At 32.5% G+C, this 18,962-nt stretch overlaps 1 protein-coding gene across 1 annotated transcript in view; it reads left to right on the top strand.

Moving 5' to 3' along the window:
* Positions 1–16,500, top strand: part of Chmp2b (charged multivesicular body protein 2B) — a 32,748-nt gene extending 16,248 nt beyond the window's left edge. The window contains exons 2-6 of the mRNA XM_015478641.2: positions 207–298; positions 6,770–6,964; positions 11,474–11,576; positions 15,093–15,199; positions 15,391–16,500. Of these exons, the coding sequence (XP_015334127.1) occupies positions 207–298; positions 6,770–6,964; positions 11,474–11,576; positions 15,093–15,199; positions 15,391–15,501 (608 nt within the window). The 3' untranslated portion in view covers positions 15,502–16,500. The remainder of the gene's footprint in view (positions 1–206; positions 299–6,769; positions 6,965–11,473; positions 11,577–15,092; positions 15,200–15,390) is intronic.
* The last annotated feature ends 2,462 nt before the right edge of the window (positions 16,501–18,962 follow it).

Genomic DNA, 18,962 nt, shown 5'->3' with positions numbered 1-18,962 from the left:
TTCTGTCAATTCTTTATAATCAGTATTTATAATCCATGGTTTACTATTTCAGTAATTTTTAGTGTATTAAATTGAAGGAAAACATTTTTAACATCTAATAAAGCAAGGCTTTTTTTTTCCTATTACAATTTCTTAGTCCAGTATTTTAACGAAGTAAATTGTATAATGATAAATTTGCTTTTTTTGTGTGTGTGTGCTTCTTATAGATGTAATAAAGGAACAGAATCGTGAGTTACGAGGTACACAGAGGGCTATAATCAGAGATCGAGCAGCTTTAGAGAAGCAGGAAAAACAGCTGGTAAGTAGAACATTAAATTTCAGTTTAACTTTTCAAACAAATTTGGAAACTGGTGTCAGAATCATTAGCTAACCAGGAAAAAAGCACATGGCAGGTGGTAAGCGATTTACTTCACTTAGAAATGACATTTAATGCTTTCCTGCATTTTCTGCTTACGTTCATTATGTTCTGCGTTCATCACAATTCTGTGTATTCTTCTGAATATAGAATCAGATTATTCCTCAGTTTGTGAAAATCAAAAAATGCTTCTCAAATAGAATTACCTTCTTTTTAGTTAACTGCAAAGATAAAATTGTCACAAAAAAACAAGAGAGTTATAGAAAAGTTAAATTAATTCAGAGGTGTCTTATGATATTTTAAAGATCACTGTGTTTGTGGCAGTGAATACCATTTTTTATAAATAACATATTATTGATGTTTCTAAATGTATATTGCTTCAGATGTTTTTCTATAAAGCAGTTTTATTGAGAGTATAATTGACATGCAATAAACTGTACATATTTAAAAGGTACAGTTTGATATGTTTTGATATAAGTATTAACACCTGAAACCATTACTGCAGTTTATGTAATGAACAGAGCCATTGTCCTCAAAAGTTTTCTTATACCTTTTGAAATACCTTTTGCACATCCCTCCCTTTCTTTCCTCAGTGAGGCAAATACTGATTTGTTACTGTAGATTAATTTATTTTTCTAAAAATTTATAAAAATGGAATCCTATCTGAACTCTTATGGCTATTTTCAGCATAATCATTTTGAGGGATTAATATTGTTACATGTATCAGAATTAATTATTTGTTATTCATGAGTGTTAATCCATTATGTGGATATTTTTCAGTTTGTTTATCCATTTGTTGGCCTATGGACATTTGAGGTTTTCCTGGGTTTTAGGCTGTTTTGAATAAAGTTGCTATATACAGTCAAATGAAGTTTTGTGTAAACATTTATTTTCATGGGGGGTTTTCTAAGAATGAGTTTTTACTGGGTCATATGATAAATATATGTTTAACTATTTTGCAAAGTACCTCTAATATTTTCTCTTTCCATTAACAGTGTAGGAGAATCACAATTTTCTGGTAGAAACGCATTTCCTAATTCACAAATGATGCTCAGTATCTTTTTATGTACTTTTTGGTCATATATTTATCTTCTTTGTGAAAGCTCCTATTCAAGTACTTTATTTTACCCATGTTTTTTCATCTAGGTGTTTTCTTATTATTCAATTGTGGTAGTTCTCTGTATATTGTGGATATAAATGCTTTATTCAATGCATATTTCGGAAATAAGTTTCTGGTCTTTTACTTCATTTTCCTGTATGTTTAGGGGGAACCAAAGTATTTTATTATTATTTTCTTCTTTGACTAGTGCTTCTAGTGTCTTATGAAATCTTTGCCTAACCCAAAGGCACTAATACTTTCTCTCATGTGTCCCTTAGAATTATCATAGTTTTAGTTTTTACATTTAAAACTGGGAACCATATTGAATTAAACTTCACCTTGGTGTCAAATAAGGTTCGAGGTTTTTTGTTTTTGTTTTTTTGCATGTGCAACTTGAGTTGTTCCAACATGATTTGTTGCTGAAATCTTTCCCTTATCATTTTTATTGAAAATCATGTCCAAGCATGTAGGGGCATCTCAGGGCTCTATGCTGTTTCATTGAACTATCTGACTGTATGTAAGTCAATACCACACTGTTTTTACTAATATTTTTGATGGTAAGTTTTCAAGTTTAACAATGTTAATCATTCGACTTTGTATTTCTTTTTTACATAATTGTTTAGGCTATTTTAGGTGCTTATATTTCCATATGAACTTTAGAGTAAACCTGTCAACCACAAAAACAATTAGATTTTGATTGGAATTACATTAAATATGTAAACCCTTGGGAAGAATTAACATTTTAACAATAATAAGTCTTCCTATCCATGAATATTTTATGTCTGCATTTATTTAAATCTTTAATTTTTCTCAGCAGTGGTTTGTACTGTTAAGTATAGGTCTTGTACTTCATTTTTCATATTTATCCCTAAATATCTCAGTGTTTGCTAAATTTTTATTTTTTATCATTTTTAAGAACAAATTTAATTTCTGACATTTTTCACTAGTATATATACAGACACATTAAATTGTTGTGTGTTCGTTTTGAATCCCATAGCCTTCCTGAGCTCATTTATTCTTGTAGCCCTTTTGTAGATTTCATGAGATTTCTTTTTATTTCCAGTGGTATTTTTAAAAAATTTATTTATTTTAATTAGGCATATACAACAGCAGAATGCTGTTGATTGTACACAGAATGCTGATTCATTGTACATAGTTGCAGCACAACTTTTCATTTCTGTTTGTACACGATGTAGCATCACATCATATGTGCAGTCATACATGTACCTATGGTAATAATGTCCATCACATTTCACCATCTTTCCTGCCCCCATAGCCCTCACCTCTTCTTCCTCCCCTTTGCCCAATCAGAGTTCCTCCATTTTTCCTATGCCCTCCCCCATTATGGATCAGCATCCACTTATCAGAGAGAACATTTGGCCTTTGGATTTTGGGGATTGGCTTACTTCACTTAGCATGATATTCTCCAGTTCTGTCTACTTACCTGTAAATGCCATAATTTTATTCTCCACTTTCTTTATCCATTTATCTATTGAAGGGCATCTAGGTTGCTTCCGCAGTTTACCTATTGTGAATTTAGCTGCTATAAGCATTGATGTGGTTGCATTACTCTAGTATGCTGATTTTAAGTCCTTTGGGTATAGACCAAGGGATAGCTGGGTCAAATGATGGTTCCATTCCAAGATTTCTAAGGAATTTCCATACTGCTTTCCAGAGTGGGTACACCAATTTGCAGTCCCACTAGCAACATATAAGTGTGTCTTTTCCCTCCACATCCTCAGCAACACTTATTGTTGTTTTTATTCTTGACATAACTGCCATTTTGACTAGGGTATGAAATCTTAGAGTAGTTTTGATTTGCATTTCTCTAATTACTAGAGATGTTGAACATTTTTTCATATATTTGTTGATCAATTTGTATATCTTCTTCTGAGAAGTGTCTGTTCAGCTCCTTGGCCCATTTATTGATTAGGTTGTTTGTTTTTTTTGGTGTTAAGTTTTTTGAGTTCTTTATATATCCTGGAAATTAGTGCTCTATCTGATGTGTATGACAAAAATTTGTTCCCAAAACGTAGGCTCTCTCTTTACCTCATTGATTATTTATTTTGCCGAGAAGAGGCTTTTTAGTTTGAATTCATCCCATTTATTAATTCTTGATTTTATTTCTTGTGCTTTAGGAGTCTTGTTAAAGAATTTGGTATGTCATCTTGACTCATTAAAACTTTACATTTCCTTTTCCAATCTTTTTTCCTTATTTTTTTTCTTTTCTTTTTACACTATCTAGAACCTCTTATAAAATATTGAATAGAAGTGATGTTAACAGACATTTTTATCTTTTTACTGAATTTAGAGGGAAAACATTCAGCCTTACATGATTAAGTCTAATATTACTTACAGGCTTTGTATAGATGCCCTTTTCCAGCTTGTTCAATTTTGTTTTTATCTAATTTGCCAAGAGTTTTTTAATCAGGAATGAATTTTATTAAGTTTCACTTGGTATTTTTTGCATCTATTGAAATGATTGTGTAGTTTATTAGTCTGTTAATACAGTGAAATACATTGATTTTTCAAAAGTTAAAACAGAGCTGGACACAGTGGCACACAGCAGTTTGGGAGACTGAGGCAGGAGGATCATAAGTTCAAAGCCAGCCTCAGCAAAAATGAGGCACTAAGCAACTCAGTGAGACCCTGTCTCTAAATGAAATACAAAAAAGGGCTGGGGATGTGGCTCAGTGGTTAATGTCCCTGAGTTCAATCCCCAGTACCAGAACCAAAAAAACCCAAAACAAAACAAAACAAAACCATAAAACCAAAAACAACAACAATAAAAGTTAAAATAGCTTTTTGCTCCTTGGAATATACCCCTCTTGGTAATGATGCATTTGTTCATGTATTTTCAACTTTTTCAATTTACTGAAACTTTGTCAAGAACATTGCATTTATGTTCATGAAAGATGTTGATTTTTAGTTTTCTTTTTGGTGAGATATATATGTATACACACACACATATACATAATTATATATTTGTGTGTGGGTTTTGTTTTTTGGGTTTTTTTGGCTGTTGTAGTAAAAATGCTGAACTGGCACATGTCCTTTACCGTTTTCTTTACTAAGATATTTGTGTATTAGTTTCTTAAATATTTGATAGATTCATCTGTGAACAACGTTTTCTTTGTGAATAGCTTTGTAAACTACAAGTTATTTTTTATTGTAAGCAGATATCTAATGGGCTAATTGGGCTATCTGTTATGTTGAACGACCCTTTTTTTTGAATATATGAAGTAATTTGTCAATTTCTACTAAATTTTTAAGTGTAAAGACATAGTGATGTATGTAATATTCCCTTGTTATCTTTTAGCATCTTTAAATTAGGAAGTGATGTTCTCCTATACATTCCTATTATTTATAATTTATATGTTCTTTGTCTGCCCTAGTTATTTGTTATTTTCCTTCACCAGTTTAGCTCATGGTTTTTTGGTTAATCTTGTAAAAAAGAAAAATAATTTTTGCTTTCACTGATTTTTCTGTACTGATTTTTTTGTTTCCTAGCTTATAATTTCTTTCCTATTTATGTATTTCCTTCTTTTTGTTACTTTGAATTCATGTTTTTCAAATATAAGCTCTAATGCTATAAATTTCCTGAGAACTATTTTAATTGTAGTTTACACATTTTGATGTTGCTTTTTTATTGAGTTCAAAATACTATCTTATTTTTACTCTGATTTTCTTAGCCCATGACTTAACTAAAAACTGTGTTTTTAAATTTCCACTTAAGATTTCCCTTCCATATTTGCATTATTGATTGACAGTTTAATTTCTTTTGTTAGAGAATGTACTTTGTATAATTTCAGTCTTCCTAAATTTACTAAATCACTTTGTGATATAGATATGGAATATTTCAGTAATCATTTAGTATATACTTGTAAAGAATGTGTAATATACTGTTGGTGATAAAATTTCTTATAAATGTAAATCAGGTCAAATGAGTGATGATGTTTTAAAGTCTTCTTTATCATTACAGATGTCTTGATCACAGTATTCCTTCCTTAGCTGTGGTTTCACTTTCCATTGTTTTGGTTACCCATGATGAACTGTGATCTGAAAGTATTAAAGGAAAATTCCAAAAACATAATTCATCAGTTTCAAATTGTACACTGTGTTAGTAACTTGGTAAAATCTTGTACCTTTATACCATCTAGCTCTGTTCCACTTAAAAATGAATTTTCTTTTTGTCCAATGTATCACACTGTATATGCTACCTGCCCATTAGTCCCTTCATATCTGTCTGGGTTATCAACTCATTTGTAACAGTGTCAAAGTACTTGTGTTCATATATCCCTTATTTTACTTAATAATGAGCCCCAAGTGCAAGAGTAATGATGGTGACAATTCACATATGCCAAAGACAAACTATAATGTGCTTCCTTTAAATGAAAAGGTAAAAACTTATCATAGATATATATGTACAGGGGAAAAAATAGAATATATAGGGTTTGGTACCACACACAGTTTCAGACTTCATTGAGGACTTTGAAACATCTCTCCTGTGGATAAGGAGGGACTACTATAATTTTAACAATTATAGCTATGTACTTGAGAGAGGAGATAATGATATCTCTTATGCTATTTGTGTTTGTTTCTTCTTTAAATCCTGTTAGTTTTGCTTCCTGTATTTTCAAGCACTGTTAATTAGGTGCATATGCATTTATGATTGCCTTGAGATCTGTATTTTTTCCTTTATTATCATGAAATGCTTTTTAAAAATTTCTGATAATATTCCTTGTTCTCAAGTGTATTTGTTTTGTTATTAATTATAGCCATCCAGATTGGCAAACTTGTGTAAATATTTATATAATTTTTATTTTTTCACTTTTTAATCCAAATTTGCTTTTATATTTAAAGTTGGTTTCTTGAGGTAGCATGTAATTGGATTAAGTTATCTATCTAATCTGACACTTGCCCTTTTAATTGATGTATAAGATGGACTGTTTCATTTAGTGCAGTTATCTATATTATTACTATATTATCATCTTTAAAACAGTCACCAAATATCTGCCTACCTACTTTTAGACACTTTTAAAACATTTTTTTTCTGTGTTCTATGTATCTCCTGTTTTGTAGACTTGCTTTGTATTCATAGATGGAGGCGCTAGTTCTCCCCTTCCCATGTGAACATATAGATATAGAATAAATAGCCCTCTCAAATTACTTTTCCTCTCTATGTCCTTTATGACAACCTCTTCCTTTTAGGGAAAAATAATGTATAACTTATTATAGATCTTTTCTTCTGAAATGAGTCATTCAGAACTACCCCTTGATGATTTTATTTCCCTCCTCTTACTTTTCCCTTTTAGGAATTAGAAATTAAGAAAATGGCAAAGATTGGTAATAAAGAAGCTTGCAGGGTTTTAGCCAAACAGCTTGTACATCTACGGAAACAGAAAACAAGAACTTTTGCTGTAAGTTCAAAGGTCACTTCTATGTCCACACAAACGAAAGTGATGAATTCCCAGATGAAGATGGCTGGAGCAATGTCTACCACAGCAAAGGTCAGTGGGAGGCTTTGTGTCCAAATTCCATCAAAGATATGTAAATATTAATATTCAAATCAGATTTCCAAGCACCTTCTGGTGTGTGTGTGTGTGTGTGTGTGTGTGTGTGTGTATGGTACAGAATTCTAGGCCTTAGTAATTACTCTGTATTCTTTGTTGGTATGTTTTAATATAAAATAAGGACATTTCCGCTTTCCCAAGATCACATATAGTTTCTAAGTTTATAATAGTTCCTTAAAGCAGTGTTAACTTTTTTCCACAATTGTCAGATCTTGAGGCTGGGGTTGTAGCTCAGTGGTAGAGTTCTTGCCTCCCATGTGTGAGGCACTGGTTTTGATCCTCAGCACCACATAAAAATAAATAAGCAAATAAAGAGATTGTGTCCATCTACAACTTAGAAAAAAATTAAATTGTCAGATCATTGGGATTCTCATTTCATTAAGTTGTCATTTTTTACTACTTTCTAGTAATAATTTCTTCTTGATTCACTTTTATGAATGTATTAGAAGGATGTATGGATAGTGTCAAAAGGATTTATCAAATAATGTTTTTTCAGGAGTTTTATATTTTAACTATATATATGTAACATAGCATATATATTAACACACACATATGGCTTTCATTGTAGAGTTTAAAATCTGAGTATATAATCATTTAATAAGTAATGTCCTTGATATGTATCAAACACTGTGAGTAATCAAAAATGGTTTTACAAAAAGACTTTGCTTTTGCAGAGTTTGCAGTTCAGCTTGGGGAAGCATAAGGTATATCTGATAAGAAACTTGCTGCCATACGTTAGTCTGTATGAAGCTTTGTTGAACTGCACAGATCTTTGAGTAGGATGGTCCAAAGGACTTTGTAAAATACCTAGTCTTAAAGGAATTATGAGGTGTTAGATGTAGGTAAGGGGGAGTATGAATATAAAGAGCCAAAGGGAAAAAATCCAGAGAAAATTATGAGGTATATATATTATGAAAATGATATGTGTAGTGGGGTCTCTTTATTAACAGTAGTTATAGTCTGTGAATTCGGGAATAATGAAATAGCAAATATTGCACTATTGCTCTTATGGGGAACATTGTGGACAGCTTCATGTGAGGCTTTTGTTCACAACATTTGCATTGACCAATCTATACCCAGCCTTATTTTATGTGTGTTTCTGTTTAAAGACACCGTATTTAATATATATTGTCAATTTATTAATACATAGTGACAATAGCACTATGCCTCATGCATAAATGAAGCTTATCTACCTTGTGTTTTCTCTGTAAGGCACACTGTACCTTCTTTCACTTAGGAACATTAAACAGCACATTAGTACTATGCTTAGGGACTTTTTAAAGTGCAAAAATCACCAATAATAAGCAAAAAAAAATGATAAAAATGTATTACTAAAGAGATTGCCAAAGGTATACTGATTTACAGTATGAAAGCTGAAACAAGAAGGTAGTGCATTGCCTGTTGGGTGACTCAATTTAATTTGTCTCTCTGCCCTTGTCACCATATTAAAGCATTGTAAATATTGATGTGAAGTTACAAATAAATTTTAGCAACTAGAAAAATTTATACATATGTATTCCACGAATAACAAAAATCAATTGTGATTTCTGCTTAGACTATGAAAAACATGCAAACAGAATGCATCTATTTTATGAGGTATAAAAAGTGTAGTAACACATTCTGTAAAAAATAGAGAAAGTTTCAGCATAAGTTTTGTTTCTCAGTTAACTTACTCTTGATGGATTTTAGTCATTTTACAATCAAAAGTTTGTAGTTAAGGGCAAAACTTCAGAACTTTTGTTTCTTTTTGGCCTTACAGATTGACAGTTAATATCCGTTTGATTTTGGGGAAAGATCATTTTGGAGATCACTTAGGTAGGCAGTAGTGTTAGGGGGGAACAATTACTCATTTTTTAATTTTCTGTAACTAATAGACTAGGAAAACATATTTAATATAGTTTTCCTATGTAGAGATGTCTCAGTTGGAATTCTCACTTAAATATCTTAGAAATGTGTTAACTTACCAAATATTGTTTAGGTTCTCTATGTGGCCACTACACTAGATAGTGGGCATGAAATGGAAAGTAAAACCTGGCAAGGGCTTAACCTTCATAGAGCTTAATGTCTATATAAGCGGTAGCACATTTAAGAGGTAGTAGCATTAGCTACTCTATCACCATCCTCCTCATTAATGTTATTAGCATTATTTACCACAATAATGTAAGTTGCAATTAAAGTAATATAATTTAAACCAACAAATGTAAAATTTTGTCTGTAGTGCTGGGTTTTAACAAGAGTGTTCTAATCTTGGGTGTCAGTGGCTATTTCCTTATGAAAGTAGCTTCTAACTGCAGTGTGAAGTGTTGATTGTGAAGCAGGTGGAGAGGAACACTACAGGTGAGGGAAAAGTAAAGGTCTTGTGGCAGGAGAGAGCATAGTAGTTAAGGAAATAAAAGATCAGTGTATGCCTGTAAGACAATGGTAGCAAATCAGACCTCTTGTTAAATAGATTGCAGCTGATGATGGGTCTCTTTGGTAAGTTATGGAATTTGACTTTTAACACTAAGAGCAATGAAAAGGTTTTGGAGAGTTAGGTATAGGAGGCAGTGGGGGACTGGAGGAGTCGAGTGCAGTGGCATATTGATGAAAGATTACATTGGCACAGCATGAGTAGAGATTGTGTGAGAAAAGACTGTTTTTTTCTTTATATATTTGATACCAGTATATTGTCAGTGTATAATAATCTTTTAATATACCAGATTAACTATGAATAAAATACATATATATTCATGCATATATAGTACATCATATATGTAAATTGTGACTACGCGAGAATAGTAATCTCTCTCTCTCTCTCTCTCTCTCTCTCTCTCTCTCTCTCTCTCTCTTTTTTGGTACCTGGGATTGAATCCTGAACCCATAGGGGCTTAACCACTAAGCCACATCCCCGGTCATTTTTATATTTTATTTAGAGACAGGGTCTTGCTGAGTGCTTACCTCTCAATCGCCCTGCCTTAGCCTCCCAAGCCACTGGGATTACAGACCTGCACCACCATGCCCGACAATAACCTCTTTTAATGAAATGTATATATTTGTATATACATTAATGTTATTAAGTATATACAAGAATTTTTTTACATATTTTTGCAAAACAATTTTTCATAATTATTTATGGTTTAAAGTGTATTAATAGCCTGAGTAGCTATGCTAGTATAACCTCTAATCCTTTTACACATTGAAAATTTTAAGAAAAATTATAATTAAACTTCAAAATTCTTTTAAATTTAAATATGACCTACTTGCCACATGTTTTTCACTGCTGTGACTAAAGGATCTAACCAGAACAACTTTAGAGGAGAAAAAGTTTATTTGGGGGCTCACAGTTTAAGAGGTCTTAGCCCATAGAAAGCTGGCTCCATTCCTCTGGGCTTGAGGTGAGGCTGAACATCATGGTGGGAGAGGGTGGCAGAGGGAAGCAGCTCATGTCATGGTTATCAGGAAGCAGAAAAAGTGAGTCTCCATTCTCCAGATACAAAATATATATGCCATAGCCACCCCCCAATTCCCACCTTTCCAGTGATACCCTACCCCTTCAGTTACCACTCAGTTAATCCCTACCAAGGGATTAATTCATTGATTGGGTTAAGACTCTCACAACCCAATCACTTTTTCTCTGAAGCTTCTTGCATTGTCTCACATGTGAGCTTTTGTGGCTGAGGACACCACATCTAAACCACAACACCATGTAAGGTCAATTTAGTTTTCCCTTTAGAATAGAAATAAGTTTTATATTGATAATTTTTTTGCTATATAATTTTTGCCTGCTATTCAGATGAAGTAGTTTGCACTGGTCTTTATTATGTAGATGTTAAAAATGTGGTTTTTAAATGACTATTCCGTTTTTTTCTAGAATAGTTAACACTGTGTTTTAGAATGTCAGAGTATGTATTTTTTAAAAGCCTATGTATATGTGATTGTGTGATGTGCTTTCCCTAGATTTATTTCATGGTAAAAATTTTCTGTTTTGGTACTGTGGATTAAAACTAGAGGTGCTGGGCTGGGGATGTGGCTCAAGCGGTAGCGCGCTCGCCTGGCATGCGTGCGGCCCGGGTTCGATCCTCAGCACTACATACAAAGATGTTGTGTCCGCCGAAAACTAAAAAATAAATATTAAAAAATTCTCTCTCTCTCTCTCTCTCTCTCTCTCTCTTAAAAAACAAAACAAAACAAAAAACTAGAGGTGCTTTACCACTGAGCTACAACCCCAACTGTTTTTGTTGTTGTTGTTGTTGTTGTTGTTGTTGTTTTTGAGACAGGGTCTCACCAAATTGCTTAGGGCCTCACTTCACTAAGTTGCTGAGGCTGGCCATGAGCTTGTGATCCTCCAGCCTCAGCCTTCCAAGTCACTGGGATTACGGACATGTACCACAGTGGCCTGGCACTCCATGGTAAAAGTTTCATAATTGTTTCATAATTGCTAACATTAATCTTTTTATATATTTACAGACAATGCAGGCAGTTAACAAGAAAATGGATCCACAAAAGACATTACAAACAATGCAGAATTTCCAGAAGGAAAACATGAAAATGGAAATGACTGAAGAAATGAGTAAGTTTCAGGAAGTTATGATGAAATGTACAATTTTCCCATCTTTGAATTAGCCCTGTGCATTTGCTAGCAGTCTCATATTCTCATACATGAAGGCACAAATGAGGAAACAAGGAATGATAGAGCAACTATATAAATGTTTATTTTCATAACTTCAATATACATTTATATTGGCAGTGTTCAAGGCACAAAACTCTTACTGTATAACTGAGGGATAAATATAAGATGTCAAACCATATTTCTATTATATATTGGCTTTAACAGTCTTACTTTATTGATTATCATACCCAAAAAATTGTGAATAAAATAAGTGTTGGGTAAGTTAGGTAGTTTCAGAATTATATAAATTCTGTCATACCATAAAAGAGATATATGTATTAGAGGTAGAATTAATGGAACCGTTTTTTTTTTCTTTTCTTTCACAGAATGTCATTTACATTTAGTTTTCTTCTTTGTAAGTGTATATGTGTGTATATATGTGTTTTTTTTAATCTTCTTAAGAGTATTGACTAAGCTTTATGAGGCATTTGGTTTATAGTACCAAATTCTTCACAGAAAGACCACACCAATTTTATTTTGTCAAAAATGGATGAGTAACTCCTTACAACTCCCTGGTCAATATTGAATCATTACTCATATGTCAAAAATGTGCACCACTGTTTTGGAAAAATATTTCTTGGTGATTTTACAACTATGTAGGGATATGCTGATTTGACTCTGCATATCTGCCAGCATTTTAGTTCGACAGCATTTGATGTATAAAACAGTATCTATTTAAATTGCTAGGGTTTTCATATTCACTGTTGCTGTAGGATTTTTTTTCAGAGCATCAAATTTTTTCCAAGGGTATAATGATACTGTATGTGTATCTTTGATAGGTCCAGACCTTTTTTTATTTTGTACTTCATGCCTTTACTTTGAAAATGTAGTTTTTTTTTTCGAGGCTCTTGAAACATTTTAGTAATTGTCTAATGACTGAGAGAATTATCATTTATATAATGATCATAGTATCTAACAAATTTGCATGTGATTTCCGGTGATGACACAGGTGTGAGCAAATCTTAGAGGAATTAACTTTTCCATTAAGCTATAATGAAAAGAATCAAGCCCTTATTTATCTATCGTATCTATCACAGTTGTTTCCATTAGTATTTTAGTACTTTGAAAATCAGTACAAAGTAAAGCAGTAATTTATGGTTGTTTTTTCAATAGATTAGTAAATAAAGTACATTAACAAAATTTTCACCAAAGATACATTGAAAGTGGAAACGAATGTATCTTTTTTGAATGAGAATTTATTGCTATGTTGTTCCAAAAGTTGTCCACATTCAAGTTTTAGAAACAAGGTCTTTGGGAAATCTTCATTATGTCTTTGATTAGTTTTGTCATGCCTTTTCTGAAAGGATTCTTCTCTGTTAATCCCTGGTTATACTTCTGTGTTTGTTCTCATCTATCCCTTTTTTCATTATTTCTCAAACATTTCTTTATTCAGGCCCTTAAAAACTCAGACCTGGGCTTCCCATTCCCTATTACTTCCCACCATCCAGGTAGCACAGAAGTTTACCTCTAGGGTATGCTTGACAGATTCTTTCAGTGACTTCCTATTTATCACAAAGTAACACCCTCAAAATAATAAATCATAAATCAAAACCAATTTTCCAGTGAAGCTCTTTTATTTTGCCAGTGACAATATTGAACTCCAGAGAAGTAAAATACCTTTTCCCAAAAGTTGAATGGATACTGAAAGGAACAACTGGTACTAATTCATGTCTTAAAAATGTTCACTCTGTTTCTTCAGAGATGATAGTCTATGATTTTTTTTCTTATCCATTAGCTTTTGAGCCTTATCCAATTTTGTACTGTTGAATTAACACACACAAAAAATCAGCTTTTCAAATCATGTTCATACAGACCAGAAATCATAACCAGTATCAAGCTTTATTATTGATGTCAAGGATATAAGCAGCTGAGAGTAATACAGGCCAAGCAGGGAGAAGATTTGGAATCACAAATGATTCTCTGTATCTATTTTTCCTATCTCAGACACAAGATCTCTGATCAGTAATCATATAGAATAATAGATAATGCGGCAGATAAAATTGCTTATCATCCTGTGTTGAAGAGGAGCATTTAGATTATGAAATAACTCCAACATGTTAATTCCGCAGATGTTTAATGGTCATATGGCATTTTCCAGGATCCATGGATCATAAGCCCACAGGTTGTAGGTTTGTCGCTATTACTATCCTAGAGGACATTCTGCTATGAGCATTGTTTCAGTAGAAGAGGATTGTTTCAGTAGCAGATATTTTGTCTTTTACCAAGAGCCACTTATCAAGGTGGTTTCAAGGAGATCAGCCTACACTACCTGTCTTTCCTCTGAGGTACTATTAGAGGCCCACCACTTTAATATTTTTCATCTTGCCCTTTTCTATTCATGTACCTTGAATCCCAATCAAACTGAAAAATTTACTCTTCTTTGTATGTGTTCTTACTGCTTCACATGTCTGCATCTCTTTTTGGTCAAACCTTAGGCATGCTTCTAAGATTGTCATTCACGTATTCCTTTTAGCTGAATGTATATAGTTTCCCTCTGAAACTATATAAGCATCTATTTCTCCATGTACTATAATGTATTTTGTTTCCTACTCAAGAATAAACTACCTAAGATCTTTATTTTTCTCCAGTTTTCCATTGTATTTGTACTACATGTCAGTGTCAAAGATAAATGAGACATAATCCCAGGACTTTAAACATTCCTTCCCCTCAACTCAGCATGCTGCCCTCTATGTAGAAGGCATTTGATAAATATTTTAGGCAGGGAAGGGAAAAAAAATCAAGGATTACAGCAGTAATAATTTTGAAATGTTAAATTGGACATTATTCTTTGGACAAATTCAGTAAACTATTGAACCTTTGACCCTATTAGAATATTCTGCCTATGTATTGAGAGTATACTTAAAAATAGAAAAATATGATATAGGTATAAAAAGAGTAAATTATCACCCACATACTAACAGGTTATTTGATTCTTGTATATTTTTTCCTGGTTAGGTTTAACAGCTAGCAGCTCACAATTTGTGGATCATATTTAAAGACCTTAAGCCTTGTGAATATCACGGGGTTTTGTTTAAAGATATAATTGTTTTTATTAAATTTTTTTTTCTTTTTTGCCATGCTAGGGCCTTCATGTATTAGGCAAGCAATCTACCACTATGCTATGTCACCAGCCCTAAAGATAAGATTTTTTAGAAAATCAGAGTAGAACTATTTCATTATAGGATAATTTTTCTAGATATGAACATTATTCTAAATTTAGTGGTTTAGAAATGTGTTAATCAGTATACTTCACTGACATTTCAAAATGACTTTTGTCTTTCATTGGTTGACCTAAATTTGCCTTCTGTAATGTAAAAAATATGTACACATAGTTGGACTATCTTCTAAAAATGTGAAACTGATCTGAAATCTGTTTGAAAGTAACAGCTTTGTTTTATTCCCCCTCCCTCCACCAAGTCAACGACACACTTGATGACATCTTTGATGGCTCTGATGATGAAGAAGAAAGCCAGGATATTGTGAATCAAGTTCTTGATGAAATTGGAATTGAAATCTCTGGAAAGGTATGAACATCTTCTTTTCTTAGATGAAAATAGTTTTGGCCACTTTTGTTCATTGTTTTAGGTTGTCCATTAGTGTTAACATGTTTTTATATTTGCTTCAAAAGTAAATTACTTTGCAGCTTATCCTTATGTTCTTACCCAAGAGTTTGCAAATGAACATTTTTTTTTCTCTTTTTGTTTCTTTATTATAGATGGCCAAAGCTCCATCAGCTGCCCGAAGTTTACCATCTGCCTCTACTTCAAAGGCTACAATCTCCGATGAAGAGATTGAACGGCAACTCAAAGCCTTAGGAGTAGATTAATTAAAAAGTCATGATATTTTTGTGTACTGATTTAGTATAAAGCAAGCACAGTGCAGATTCCTTTTACAAAAACACATTTATTTTGCAAAAATGAAAACCATGAGTGAACAGTTGTTTCCTAACCCATGGCCATTTTGAGTCTTGCCAAAGAATAACAATGATGCAAAAATGGAAACAGTTTGAATTTTAATTAGAACTATTTAGGAGTGATGATGTGTAAAACTGGATTTCTTTTCTGCATGGCATAGAGAAATTATAACTATTACTTAGTGTCTGTTTATGTTCTAAATCTTTTTACACTGAATACAAAATTCTTGTTAAATGCCACTAGGCACCAACTTAAGGAAAGAGACTTGTAAAAATATTAAAAGTATGTCGTTAATTCTGTATCTGTTGCTTGTCCTTTGTAAATGATTATGTGTTATGACCATAGGCAGTTCATCTGCCAAATTATTTTTAAATGATCAAAAAGAACAGTGCTGTTTCAACATCTGTCTTAAAACTGCCATGAGGTTTTCCTTTTTTTTTTTCCTTTGGGAGAGCATTCTAGTTGGTAAGTTTATTACCTTTCAAAATGTGCTTGGGACCTGCCTTAAACAGCACAAACATATTGTGCTCATCTTTAAATTATTTTACCTGGCAGAAAAGAATTTCATTTTAAACTAAAAATTGAGGCCTCTTGTAACAGTTTTGCAGGCTGTCTTATGAAAGTGAACTAAATATAATAGAAACAAAGACACTGAATTCATAATGCTTCATAGTAATCCATAGTATATTTTTGTCTTTCTTCCAAGAACTGAGATTTTCTCCATGTAACTTAGTTTCTGTTTAATTTAAATTGAATTAATGTATATTCTAATGTATACTCTAAATTGAAGGCATTATTCTTAATGAAGTACAACTGTACAACTACTATGACAATACTTGACCTAAACTTTTAAAATAAAATCTTAACTTTTTTTGGGTGGGTTGGTGGTAAATAAACAACTTTGTCAGAAATGATTGCCTATATGTGTATTACTATGTTAGCATTCTCTGAGGTGTAATTGCTATGGTATTTTATGTATACAGAGAATAAGAGAACAATAGTTAGAATTTTTAATTTGGTTAGTTTTGAAAATAATGTTACAATATATGGATTCTGACACATCCAACCACAAAAACTCTGGAGTTGTTTATGTATAACTTGGTGGATTTGGGGTGGTGGACATTTGGCCTGATGTTGGCAAAGTCACATTTTAGGACTAGTAGACATGTACTGTGTGGATTGTGGAAGGAACAGAAAACTAAGCCATCTAAGTTTAGAATCCATCAATTATACTGTGTTTACTAAGAACATATTCACAATTTCCCTGAAGAGAGATGAGTCAAAATAATTTACTGGATTATGGAATGTTGACCCAGAACATGTTTTGGTTCTTGAATGTACATAATAATGCCATTTAACTTTAATTTCTTGTTTACATGTGTGGGCTTTTGGTTTTTTTAAACTATTTTGTTAAAAAAAACTGAATAAAGATTTATTACTGTTATCCTTTTTTAAAAAAAACTCTCTTTTACTCTGTTTTTGGCTTCTGCTAAAATTAGAATTCTTATGATGTTTGGTAATTTTCAAAAGAGTGCTTTTTATTATTTTCTTGGAAGGAAAGTGGAAAACTCTGCTACATAACATTTTCACAACAAAACAAATTGTCTTTTTAAGAATTAGCATTTGGTACAGGATTGATGTTTGTGAATGGAGTAAGCCTAAGAAGTGGTGGTTTCATGTTAAATTATTCTGATAATCTCTTACTGGAGTTTCCAAGGACTAAATTTTAAGTTTTATATTTAAGCTCATAATTCTTGCGATTGCTTTCATTTCTGTTAAATGTGGATACCACAGAATTTTGGACTCAAAACAGAGTATACTCCATTCTGACTTGGCTACATATATAAAATGCTTTGGGTGGCATATTTATGATCACAATAAATTTGTAATGTTACTCTATCTTTTACGAAATATTGAAAGTTCATTTTGGACCTTTGAGGAGCAAGATATTTTATAGATTGAGCTTAATGATTGTTGATTATTTATTTTTTAAACCCTGTTCTCTGTAACTTGGTAATAGGATTTTTTTTTTTTTTAAACATTTATATTCAAGCTGCAAGGGGTTGCCAATAGAGAGGGCAGAATAATAACAGCAAAATCTCTGGTACCAAATGGGAAGCAGTGCAATGTCACATTTTGTTACCAGATGTAAATGTCATGGATGGAGGAGATTTGAGAGTACCAGAGAACTGGAATGTGGGGGTATGAAAATGTCAGTACACGTGATGATAACACCTGGTATTAGGAAACAAAATGACCATCTGTCAGGATGATTGTGTTACACAGACTGTACTTTATACTCTTAAGATGAGTGCCTGGTTATGGCAGGAGCTAGTGGAAAGGGCCTCAGGATTTTGACACTATAGAACGGGAGTAGGAAGCCAGCCATCTATATGAGCTTTGTGTTATTTGACCCACACTGTGATTTTATATTTTGTTACTCCCATTTGAATGCCAATAGGAGCCTGTACTCCCCCTTTGGCCAAAAGTACATTCCCTACATCCACTTGCCCCACTTCTAGCCTGATGCTTGTGGACCTAATTTAAATATATTCCACTATTTTAGATACTTCTATGTCAAAACAAGATTTGTCCCAGTATGAAAAGGAGTGACTTTCTTCTTTGATGCCGCTACTCTGCACAAAAAAGTTTCTCAGCTGCAGAAAAAGATCAGCCTTCTTATATCTTCTCTATCAGCCATTCTTCTAACCCTAGTTCCTTGAGTCAATTGAATTGAGTTCCTGTCATGTATAACTAAAAACAACAAATAAAATTTTTTTAAAAAAGCAAACCTAAGTATTGTGAAATCTGATTTCAGACACCCCAAAATACCTTCCACGGTCCCTCAAGGACTTGAAATGCACACACCTTCCCATCCCCCAATGCTAAAAACATTTCTTTGAGTAGATAAATCCTTTCCAAAAAATGGAAAGTTACATGAATCAGTTTGTCAACAATCTCTAAGTAAAGCTTAATGTATCAGCATAATTAACAGACCTTTCTAGTTTAATGGATGAATGCACTGAATTCCTAAAGACATACCAAGTATTCCTTCAAGATAATTGCTTTTTTTTTTTTTTTTTTTGCGGGGGAGTGGTAAAAATTAGTTCACAGTGCTGGTTTTACCTTAATTTGAAAAGTATGATCTTATGGATGAATTTATGATTAGAAAGTGGGTGTGGGTGGATGTGTATAAAATCTTGTTTATATTATATAAAGTAAGTCATGTTAAATATTACCAGCAGATCTATAATTAAAATGCAAAAACATTGATCTAATTTCATATTGCATTATGTTTCTATTTTAAGTTTTCAAAATACATATATGTAATTTTGCATATATATATATGTGTTCATATATACATACGATGATT

The sequence above is a fragment of the Marmota marmota genome, unplaced genomic scaffold, assembly GCF_001458135.2.
Source record: "Marmota marmota marmota unplaced genomic scaffold, marMar, whole genome shotgun sequence".
Lineage (NCBI taxonomy): Eukaryota > Metazoa > Chordata > Mammalia > Rodentia > Sciuridae > Marmota > Marmota marmota.
The sequence above is the reverse complement of the archived record's forward strand: the minus strand, read 5'-3'. Positions and strand labels throughout refer to the sequence as shown.